At 39.2% G+C, this 12327-nt stretch overlaps 1 protein-coding gene across 1 annotated transcript in view; it reads left to right on the top strand.

Annotated features, from left to right (window-relative positions):
- Positions 1–11021, top strand: part of RERGL (RERG like) — a 206659-nt gene extending 195638 nt beyond the window's left edge. Inside the window, exon 5 of the mRNA XM_069628393.1 lies at positions 9380–11021. Coding sequence (XP_069484494.1) covers positions 9380–9662 — 283 coding nt within the window. The 3' untranslated portion in view covers positions 9663–11021. The remainder of the gene's footprint in view (positions 1–9379) is intronic.
- Positions 11022–12327: the final 1306 nt, after the last annotated feature.

A 12327-nucleotide genomic window follows, 5' to 3' on the forward strand; every position in this document is an offset into this window, starting at 1 on the left:
ATGGGGCCATTCCGGCACGTTTTTGCTGCTGGTATGCCTCCTTCTACTGCACCATTCACCATTATGAATTGTCTGTTTTACATTATATATTCCCGTCTTTGTTCCTCTAAGTTTTGTTCTTTGCTCCTTTTTGATATCAAATGCAGGTTCAAATCACCCATGATTAATCCATAATCTATGTTCTTTTCTGATGAAATTCCAGCGAGAGTTTCCTGTAGAAGGTCAAAAAATTCATCTGATGTTAGATGTGATTTCCCCCAATAGATATTAACTATTATCACCGTATACATGTCTTTTATCAGTTTTGCAACTTGTATGAAGGGTGTAGATGATTCATACATTGACACTCTAAAGCCGCTAGCAACTCTCACTTGCTATCATTAGGCCAGCCATCGGGCGCCCCCTGGTTAATTGAAGAGCGGGCGTCAACAGTATGTCATATCCGTCCCATATTGGCGTTTCAACCATCCATGTTTTCTGGAACACCAATATGTCAAATTTATTCAAATTGGTATTTGTTGAATCAACCAAATGTGAGAAACCACGGGTGTTCCAACTCATGAGACGGATTTTCTCTACTAATAGGGATTGTTATGCCTGATATTGTTGGTTTCCCATATCAGTTTGACCTATTCCACATTTCCCATATATTCGTGGGTTTCTCTTGGCAACTCCTGACTTATCTCCATTCACCTTCACTACTTTATCCTTGAACAGTCTGAAGCCCATTTGATATAAGATGTCCTTTGTATCCCAGAGGATATTTGGCAAAATTGTAGAGCGTACTGATATTCGTGATTTTGTCAGATTCTGGTTATCCAAGAACTCAATCCTTTCGATATCCGACAAATTTATGTTCTGCAACTGCGATATCTCTCTGCATATATTTAGCACACTGGCCCGGTTTAGGTCAAATTGGTCAAATGGATATTATCTGCATTCAAGAATAAAGCAATGTAAATCGGTACCATTTTGATTGTTATTTTGAATTGCTTTTGTTTTATATGTAAATTCCTTTACTGTATTAGTATTTTTTCTCCATTGTGCTATAGGTTCACGATTTTCTTCATCCAGTGCATTCACTCTAGGTATAGATTGTTCCATCCTTGGTTCTTTTAGGTTTGGCTGATACCCTGGTTCTTGTATTGGTTCTGAGCTTGTTGTTTCTATTTCATGCTCTTTGTTCTTGTTGGTCATATAATGTTCCAGGGTTTTACTTATTTCCTCCATCATTTGAGCCATGGCCATTTCTACCATGGTTTTTCCCTGGTCAACTGGTGATGTCGTAGGTTCAGTGTTTTGGGGCGTTGCCCTTTTCGGTCCTTCTTGCCTTAGGGTAGATTCTTCAACTAAGTCATCAAGTGGTTTATAGGTCAAGTCAATCGTTGGCATTTCTTTCTCACTCGCAGCTTGTTGTATCATTACAATGTTGCTAATATTCTCATCCTCTTTTCTATTTTGCTTTTGTTTTGAGGAGTTTATGATTTTCAAAAAGCGTCTTGTTTTTGCACTTGTTTTGATTGCCATTTGTACTTTCACCAACTTTTTAGTATTGATTCTTGTTACTTTCATTTTTTCTATCTCCACTTTCGCAGGTATACTATATTCATTTGCATGGGTCTTCATACTTTTCAAACTTTTGGTCTCCATCATTGGATTACTACCTTAATTGCTTTTAACAAACATGCTATGGCAACACACATTTGCCTGAATTTTCGCACTTTGCACTTTTAGCACCTCTGTTGCTGTTCCATCCGTCTCCTTGACTTTACTTGATGTATTACCGACTTGGCTGATTTACCTCAATGTTATTTGTTTCTTTCACTATTTGTACATTGCTTTGTAGCATCTCTTGAGTCTCATCTTGCTCTGTCTTGCCCCATTGATATCCGAGTCCTCTGTCTGCATTCCCATTTCTCTTAAAGTACAGTGTCTAAAAATGTCATATTGTGGCTCACTGTTCTTTTATTTCAGTTATTATAACCTTTGCTTTCTGACTCAAGATTTGCTTTAAAAGAATTGTTTGGTAATTAAGTTTTTGGTCCACTACTTCATATAACTTTGCAAGGCTTAGTAGGGCTGTGTTGATGTTTGTTATTGTCAGGTTCACACTCTCTTCAATAATACCGTTTTTACCAGTACCATCACTGGACCATAGAGCTTGCAAGTTTTTACATACTTCTTTTGGTCGTCTAGGAGTTGGTGGTATAAACAATAAGGAGTTTATGGATTCATCCTGATCTGAGAACTGAAAGGATCCTGTAGATCTTGCTTTCATTTGGCTCTTAGCCATCAGACTCTCTTTCCCTTCCTCATTTCTCTCAAATATGATTGGCTCACTTAGAGACGGAATGGGGGAGAAGTTATCTATTTGCATCAGGTCCCCCGTATTGGAATGCACAAACACCACTTCATCTTGATTATCTGAATTATGACTCATATTCATAAAGCTCAAAGTTTCTTCATCCACTTGACCAGTAATATGCATCATTTGGTATGCTTTCCTTAACCTTTGCTGGGCCTCTACTGTTTTGGGTGGGCCAGTATCCGCATCTCCCTTTACTTGTTGGCTTAACAGAATGTTGTCATCGCGGCGTTTGCTTTCAGATTCCATTGTGATATCTGATATTATCTGATATTATGCTTCAAACTTTGTTAGTCATTACTGTCTCTGCGGGATTGGCTTTAATGGCATCTACTTCCGGATTCAGGCGTGCATTTAACTCTGTCAGTTTGTTATCTTTTATACTTTCATTTTCCTTATTTTGAGTTTTGTTTAATGCAGCCCCTTGTTCCACCCCTTGATTGTAGTAGAGTCATATGCCAGTGCCTTTGGACATTGTTCTTTTCCGACTTTTGTTTATTTTTTTTTCAATCATAGTTTGCCCCTGCATATTCGGGGTTGCTATTCTAGCCTTTGGTGTAACATTATCATGTCCACACATTAACAATTCATTATTACTCGGCATACCAGATTTCAATGTATAAAGACCTTGTTCCATTTTATATGTGGTTTTTCAAGTTTCTTGTTACACAAAAACAATGGGCTAGTGAGCTGTCTTTGCCACAATCTATATTTCAGAGCCAAAAAATATTGGTTCGGCGCTGCTTTCTACTATATATTTTCTTATTGTTGTTAAATCACTTTTGCCGCCAATATTACGCTTTTTCAGAACACACACACTCCTTTTCTTTAGGAGTTACTCACTCAATACATTTAAGTACAACCTTTAAATATTCAGATGTCTAAATGATCTGACAATTACTGCAATATTAATCTGCCACTGATACACTTTATCCAAGTTACTTTGTTCTAGTGCTAGGTACGGATTAATAATGGCTCCTCACTCGTTATCTCGCTAGACAGTGAGACAGTACACTTAAACAGTGCACTTCCACAGATGCGCGTGCACAAATGCGCACGCGCATGTTAGTTATGGGAAAACTGGGAAATGGAGGTGTGGTTTACACACGCTGTTTTTTCAAGTACACTGTTTGTTTCCTGAAAACAAAGTGAAAAAACGCCAAATTACTATGGGTTGCTAGGGGGGATTCCCACACACCAGTCCACAATCCTCATGCACTTCCACGGGCAATCTTCACTTTTTAGTTTGTTTGTATTGCCTCAACGTCCGTGTCAGCATCAGCGTTCAGAATCACAGCAGTACAGCAGCACAGCGACCTCAGCGAGACAGTACACTTAAACAGTGCACTTCCACAGATGCGAAATGATGTATACAAGATGTTTATTGGTTGAATACAGAACATTTTTGGGACTGTGCAGCTAGTGGATAGGAGACTGCATTAACAATTAAAATGTTTAGCAATGATTGATTTGGTAACCATTCCAAATTGAATTAAGTGGATCCAATCTTAATAATTGGGGATCCTTTATTAATTTATGAATGTTCTTTTAGTGTTCTTGATGTGATGTGATATGATAGGATATGACATGATAGGTTATTTATAACGTGCTTAATACCCAGAGGTTTCTAGGCGCGGACCTAGGGATCGAACCGGTGTTGCTCTGTGTTGTCTTGCTTCCATGGCGAGCACGTTGCCCTTAGGCTATCCTCCTAAGAGATGTGGATTTTAAATTTTAATACTGATGTATTGTGTTGCTATAACATACTGTATATGTGTTTTACCTTGTATTTATGTGAGAGGTTGCTTTTGTCAAGCAAAACACATGAATTTAAAGAAAACAATAGTTATTTACATTAGTGTGGTGTGCCACCCCTGTTAGAGATTGTGAGCCCCTCCCATGGCTCGTGCTAAGGTCACATGTCAGTGACCATGTGATTATCTTAATAAAAGGGATGAGCGGTTTCCGGCTCATCAGTCGAGTCCAACAGACTCCTGCCTGCTGTGTGGTCCTTTTCAGCACTGCACTGGTGTTGTTTAGGGCAGCACTGTTTCCTAAGCTTCCCTGGGTTCAGAGCCCTTACAAGGTAACACCACATCAGTACACTGATGCCCCGATGGGCAACGCTGGCGCTGTATGCTGTGATGTCCCGGGTGCTCCCTAGGCCATGGTTTGCACATGTGAGCATGAGCTGACAGGGTGACACCGGGTCCGGCGTGACGGCCTCGTAGGACCCCCACTAATGGCCGGCTTGAGTGGCCTCACCGGACCATGTAACAGTGTATGATGGTTGGCCCGCCTAGCCCTGAAGGGTCTGGCTCAAGTGGCCTTGTCAGACCGCAGAGTAATTAATATTTCTGCACATCTACTTCCTTGCTTCGACAGGTATAAGGTTTACAAATGTGTTTTTCGGCTACAGCGGTTTACAAAGGGAAATAATGCAGCATCTCTAGAGCACCGTCTATCACACTCATATTGATACACAAAATCAAAATTGAGGGTAGTTAATGGTAACTTCGAAAAATGCAAAGATTTACAGTAAATTTCATAAAGTATGCAAAGGCGAAATGTGCTCTAACACCTTGAAGTGTCTGTGTGCTAGATGGAATTAGAAATAAAATATCTCAGACCAAATAACCGGACAGATCAAAGTAGATGGTAAAATACTGTTTTAATCTCAAATAAGTAACCCAGGGCGAATAACACTCATCAAATTGATTCATGCAGGATCACCATGTCTTCTTGATTATAATCAGTTCATATAATGCTAGATGCGTCATCTATGATGTAATTCTACGTGGCAAACTGTAAAACCAATCGAGGTGTGGGATTGGATTAGGGGAACATGTCTACATATAGATAGTACATGTGTTAATCCCTCATTGGTGGCCTCTTGTCTGTGAGACACACCCTCAGCTACTTCTGTACATGTGGTATAATATACTCATCATGGCAGAGAATATGGCAGCAGAATAATACTTTGCAACATTGTATTTAAAAGTGCATGGGAAGTTTTTCTTATTGGTTGGCAACCCAAATCCAACCTTGGACGTTCGGCTCACTAGCAGCACGTACATTGAAACAAAATCCAGGTGCTTGGAGCCACTCAGCTCTCCCCTTGTATTCCCAATTAGTCTACCCTCTCTCATCAGCAGGACTTATGCAAGTGCCTTCTGTTTGAAGGCTGATCTTGCCAGTCTGGATTATATCAGGACATTCGAGGGAGTGTGGGCACACAATTATCTTAGCTTCAGACCTAATGAATAGCACTTGTTTGAGAGCTCTCCATCACATATTACAAGACCATTAATTTGTCCGTTCTGACAGTGTATTAAACACAATGTGATTCAATTATGTGGGTTTAGTGGCTCCTCTTGGCCTTTAGAGACTTGCTCACTCTATCCCATATAAACTTCATGCTCTTTTAATTGTCCAATACTTGCCATCCATACATGTTCTTGTTCCTCCTAATCTTTGAGAAATATATCCTCGCACATGGTCTGCTCGTTAGACTCCCTTTGGGCTTTTCTTCCATCTCTTGAAATAGCATCCTTGGTTCCAAGCCAGAGTACTCCTCTATTTTGCAAGAGAAAACAACTTCTTCATCATCTTTTCACTTTAAGATCCTGGGCTCATATTTTGAGGTAGCTCGGTTGATTGATATAAGCCGTTGTCCATTTTCTTCTGATGGTCGTCCTAAACATTGAATATATACCTCCGATAAGCAAGCTTCTATGTATTCTTTCTACCTTGCGTTTCAGCTTAGTTACAGTTATTGACCAGTGAGTCACTTCATTCTTCTTTGTGTTCATAATTCCTGTATCATAGGGTACATGTTTCTGTTAGTGCTTCAGTTACATTGTCATTCTTAAGTATTTTCATTTAGTTTTAGCATAGGTTCTTATATCTTCTTTATGACATTCTTTTTCAGTCATCAGACATTGCTTTAACACGCATCCTTTCTGTTCATGGCTGCATTTCGATAGCTCGGCAAAGAACATTCTTCTATGTAATTTTCCTCTACTATGTCAGCTTGCGGGTACACTCTGAAGGGTTGTCTGCGTGCATTTCATCTCTGATAAACTCGACAAGGTGCAGAATTATTGCAAGGATTCAGGCATTGGTTCCCCATCATGGCTCTTAGTCTATCATCCCAATATGATGGTGGCAAGGAGGTGGCGGCTAAGGAGAAGACAGGTAGCTCGTCCTCTACAGAAGTCTCACCTTTTCACAGCCCATGTGTTTGTGGATGAAGAATGGGTTCTGGGCTCCTGGCACATTTAGATTATTGTTTTTATGTTCCTAACAGAGGACCAAATGACACTTCTATAGAATTGTATAATACTTCACTGCTCAGGGGTATGCTTTTGTTCAGCCTGATGGGATCAGAAGTCATGTTCGATCATAAGACATTCTAATCATGAGAGCTTCTCACACTTTGAAGTCTAGGCTTGCAACATATTGTGGAATATATTAACTGGTCCATAGTCACCTTTCTTACCTTTTTGTTCTCCAACGACATACAACTTTCCCAAGTTTGGCAGTCCCAGTATTACTACTCCATAGATTTCCTGTGAAAATATTCCCCTGCAATCCTGGGTCAAAAACACATGAATTCAACTGGGTAGCTGAAGCACATCTCTAGCCTGTCACACAGCCAAACATGTGGTATTAACGGCCTAGTGCTTGTTGAAACCTACTCAGACATATATGTCCAATCAATTCCAAACATGTGAGAATATACCTTCCTTTTGTAATTGAATGTTAATGGATCTGCATGAAGAAGCTATCACAAAATATTCCTTATCTGCTCCCACATCACCTCATCCCTGCATCTCTTGAATCTGCCAATTCCCATTTCATCTATACCCCTTTTCCTAGAAAGACTAAGCTTTGTATACCCTGGGCAGGGGGTAATATTCCAACTTCTTGTAGATAAACCAGGTGCTTTGAGACTGCTACACTGGTGATTTGGTGCAGCATACAAATATTTTAACATAACATGGGTATTACTAGAAAATGTAGTATTGCACCCTAGGACCACATAGCAGGGCTTCTTCTGGGAGTTTTACTTTCCTGCTCTCGTTTGACATTATTATGAACAAAAACCTATGAATTAAAATAGATGTACTTTCAGTGTCCGTTTATCAAATGGTTTGTGCAAGTAGTATTTCCTCATATGTTAAAAACGCATCATATGTTAAAACACACAAGAGTCCCAAAAAGACTAAATTCAAAAGACTGAATGTAACATTTGGTTGAATTTTTTCAGCCAAACGAAAGGTTCAAATGGCTGAAAAATTCGACCAAATGCCCCATTCAGTGTCATTATAGTGAACAAGGGGAGTTGGTGCTGCGGGGGTGTACCCTGCACTCTTGTTCTCTATAATGTAAGAGGGGGTTGCAAGGGTATCGCCCATACCAATTTGCATAAAGTAAAACACAATTTTAATAAGGAAAGGACCCTGCGGCTCCAGTTCCCGATTACGGAAGTGAATTGGAACAGGCATCGCAGGGACATGGCGAGTCAGTGGCACACAGCAGAGTGTGCCACCAACAACTGGTAAGTAAGGGCGTGGGTGGGATCGGGGTATCCAAAATGGCTTCAGGAGGAAATACCGAATGTTATTTTCATACAAATAACATTCTGTCATTTCTTCCTCGGTCATTTCAGATACGATCAAATCACCCAAATGCGTTAATAAATGGACAAAGGAAAAGGGAAGGTGTAATACTTCAATTACTTACAAATAAACCTCATTATCTGAGTCTCTTATTTGTGACAGTTCTCAATCACACTTGTTCACACTCCCCCCACGTGACCCTCCCCACCCTCCAAGATGTGAACCTGCCTTTAATCCAGCAATACGGTTTTCTAGTAGATGTCACGGGGAATTATGCAAGAGGGGGTAAAGTCATGTATTCTTCCTGGTGGGAGGAGTTACATTTTAATTTTGAAGTTTCGGGTAAAGGAGTTCAGGCTTCCATAGGTTTTATCACTTCATGTCAAAAAATGGGTGGACTCAGTGTATGATGATTTCTGGTAAGTAATGCAACCAATGATAATTAGATATGGGTTCATGTGGAAATGTGATCCGTCAGGTTTTAAAGACTGATCTCATTTGAAAGTATGGCAGGTAGACAATAAGATCAATGCCTACTTTTGCAGAGAAGTCATTGATAGCAACTTATCCAATCTATTATGTATATCTTGATAAAATGATGACGGAATGACATAGATATTCCTTAGGGGTATCAGCACCCCCATAGGGAATCGAAACATTCATACGGTAAAAAAATCTAGCCTAGGCATTGATTGTTGTGCAGATAGGATCAAATGTACAGGTATTGACATCTTTAGCTTTGAAGATCACAGATTGCAGTCTGTGCAGTAATGTCCTCGACGTTACATTTCTACAAAAGTTGACCTGCTTGGAAGGTACAAATAAGAGGAGAATTGAGCCGTATTTAGTAAATAACAGAGTTCAAAATATGGGACCGATAACTCCCCCAAATCAAAGGAGTTATGTGTCTATACCGTAATTATGTTTGCCTATATCCCCAAAGTGAAATCACAGGATACCATGCACAACTACTTGGGGGCAGAAAATAAAAAGGAAGATGTTCAACTGGGCCACATGGATAGGTTTGTAAAGATATATATATATATATATATATATATATATATATATATATATATATATATATATATATATATATATATAAATATATATGTTTTTGAAAGCATACGAAGTATTAGCTGTAGTTATGAAAGATGACATGGATAAGGGTCATTTTGACCAGGATTTGTTTTTGGATATTAGTAACAACATTATTTCATATAGTGATGTATGTGATATCTTTATTTTACCACTGAGATATGATATGGATGCTTGAGAACATCCAAATCCCATAAGGTTCCATGGTGATGTGGTGGCATTGTTGACAGGAAATAGTTGAGATATGTTCCAATTTTATTTCTAATGTTTCAATCTCTTTTCAATTTCATTGTAGAGATTGCGAATCAGTAGTATATTTAATTGGTAACAAGCAGGACCTGTGTCATATGAGAGATGTCACGTGGGAAGAAGGTCAGAAGGTGGCAACAGAAAACAAATGCCAATTTGTTGAATTGTCGGCAGCAGAACACTGTCAAGAGGTGGTTACCATGTTCACAAATGTTCTCAAGAGCATCATCACACACTTCAAAGTAAAGGATAAAAGAAGACCAAGTGGATCCAAGTCAATGGCCAAATTGATCAACAATGTATTTGGGAAGAGAAGAAAATCTGTGTAGTTTATTAAAGGAACGTTGCGATTCTGGCACCATATTTTAGAACTGTGTGTACATGATGTGAATAAATTCAATGAAAAAGTATTTTGAAAGTCAAAAGAATAACTATGTCAAGGAAAATATTCTATTGTACCTACATTATTTAATGTGTTTCTGAAGGTTGGGAAAATACATTTGAATGCAAAATTATTTTGCAGTAACGTAGTAGAGCAGTCTTCTTAGTGGTGGCTCATCTGGCTTGGCTGGGTCATTTTTGTGTGACAATGAGTAGATTGCGGAGTTAATACTTTGTATTGCTGATAGATAAGCAGTCTTGTTGACCATGTGCACTATATTAAATATTTGCCACTCTCATTACCAAGACATGAGCCGTAACTTGCTTCTCTTTCTGTAAAAAAGCAGTCCAAAGTTATTTGAAAGTATGATCACAGTTCTATTGGGGCAAATGCCTTTTCTGTCAGTTCCACGTTGGCATGACTTATTCGCATAAACGGTTTGTTTTGTTTTTTTACTGAAAATATTCTGCAGAAGCCTTAATATATGATTATTAAAGAACACTGACATTAGCTGCTGTACCAAAATCTTCATTGAGCCTTCTATAGACTCCATGTCATCAACATACTGCATATGTGGCAATTATGCCCAGCGAGATTGGCACGAATGTACCCTAATGCGAACCCTGAATGTTGGAGGGAATGTGGGGTACAGAGGACTTTCTGGCACATGTGGACGTTTCTGGGGATCATTCCTATCTTGGATAGAGTATAAATGGCATAGAAAGGTCTCCTCACCCACTGTGGATTATTTTCACAGTGGGTGAATGGGATGAGTCCAGTATTGTCCTGCAAGTCACTTGGTGTGTAATCTATTTCTAGCGTCTGGGTTAGGGGTCGTAAGGGCATGGAAGAGGGAGGGTGGCCCTCACCAAAAAAAGGAGTGGGTAACCGCAGCCAGAGATATCTTCCACATGGAATCACTGACACATCTGCAAAATGAGACAAACACCCCAACACAACAGGAGTGTCTTCCCTTCATAACAGGAAACATGCCTGGATATGCGTAGGGAAGGGGCAGCTTGAGAAGGGCTGAGGGCTCGGTCTAATACTTGCATGTCGTATAGGTAGTAGAGAAATGTTTGAAAGAAGCGGGATTTCAGGGATGGGGAGGGCCGATGATAGAAAAGAAGTAATGTTACAGTTTGTTTAGAAAGGGGATGGTCTAGCATGGTTCTGATCTGGTTTATGTTTTGGAGGACCACTGTCCAATCCCCTTTAATGGAATTGAATCATATTGAATGTAACAGTATGCCATGTCTTTCTCTGAAAAAATAAATCTAATAAAGCTCAATTTTGAAAAACAAAAGGAATCGACTTCTATGGGAAGGCTGATAAACCTACTACTGATTCAACTAAAGACACAGAACATCATGACATGATGTTTACCATATATGCTAATATACATTAAATACTTACAATCAATGAAAACATACAGAGGGAATGGACATTTAAAAATATTGTTTTCTAAAAAGTAACAACTTAAATTGGTGTCCAGTGATAAAATTGCGGCAAAAAAGTTGTCTGTAAAAACAATTGCGGCAAACATGCTGTGGATTGACCTGGTACAGGTGTACCCATTATATACAATTTAAGGGGAGTGGTGGTTGCGACTTTGTTCCCCCCTCCCCTTAAATGGTATAATGGGTCCGGGGATTTCGGTGGTGTCCATTGCATTCATTACATGGATTGCGGTGGCAAAACCACAGCCTTTTTGCCATGATTTTTTGTGTAAATGGCCATTTTTGCCGCGATTTTAACATATGGGATCCTTAAATTGAGCTGGTCAGAAAGAAAATACTAAGTTCTCCATTTTCCTAACCTACTTAGCTATTTTTAAAGGTGAAGTGTCTCTGCTTGGGTGAGAGGCATGCATTGAGGACCTTTTTTGGAGGGGACAGCTGTGTCACCTGCCCCTTTACTGGGGTGAACAAAGTCCCGTCGAACACAACCAAGAGAAAGGCCAGAGCCTCTGACAACATTATGCCTCATTTTTCATAGTGAGGACAGATTTCTGAGAAGTGCTACTATAGCTTTAACCTAATAAACCTTATGATTGGACACAGATGTATTGGAAACAGAGTTCAATTCTGTAATTATATTAGCATTAAGCAGAATGTATTTTTATTAGTTAGGGAAAAATAAAGCACTTCTGAAATCTCAATTAGATTGTGCGATGAAGTAATTTCAACAAAATGCCTCAAGGAAATTAATGGTAGCTCTCATCAGATACAAATACACGTGGTTGTATTGATGGGTCCAAATGTATGCGCAATCATGAATCTATTGATTTGAAACACACTCTATCTGAGCAGAGTCCAGTTAAAAATGTGTTTAACCATGATGTTATATTTTACATTTTGCAAGAGACTGCCTCTGAAATTATTATGGGAAAATGTCAAACAAATTGTAATATTACAAATGTTGCAGAAAGCGCACAGAGGGCAATGTCTTAGTTTGTAGCACTTTTAGTACAATTGAAATATGAAGATAGGCTTGCTGCTCTATGGAATCCATGGTAAGTGTGTGGTGTGTACATTTGGTTAACCATAACCCTTGGAGCATGTAAAAAAGCAACTTGTGGCTGCTTGTCCAATAACTACCTGAGAGTTATC

The sequence above is a fragment of the Ambystoma mexicanum genome, chromosome 12 (assembly GCF_040938575.1).
Source record: "Ambystoma mexicanum isolate Mex_15411 chromosome 12, UKY_AmexF1_1, whole genome shotgun sequence".
Taxonomy (NCBI): Eukaryota; Metazoa; Chordata; class Amphibia; order Caudata; family Ambystomatidae; genus Ambystoma; species Ambystoma mexicanum.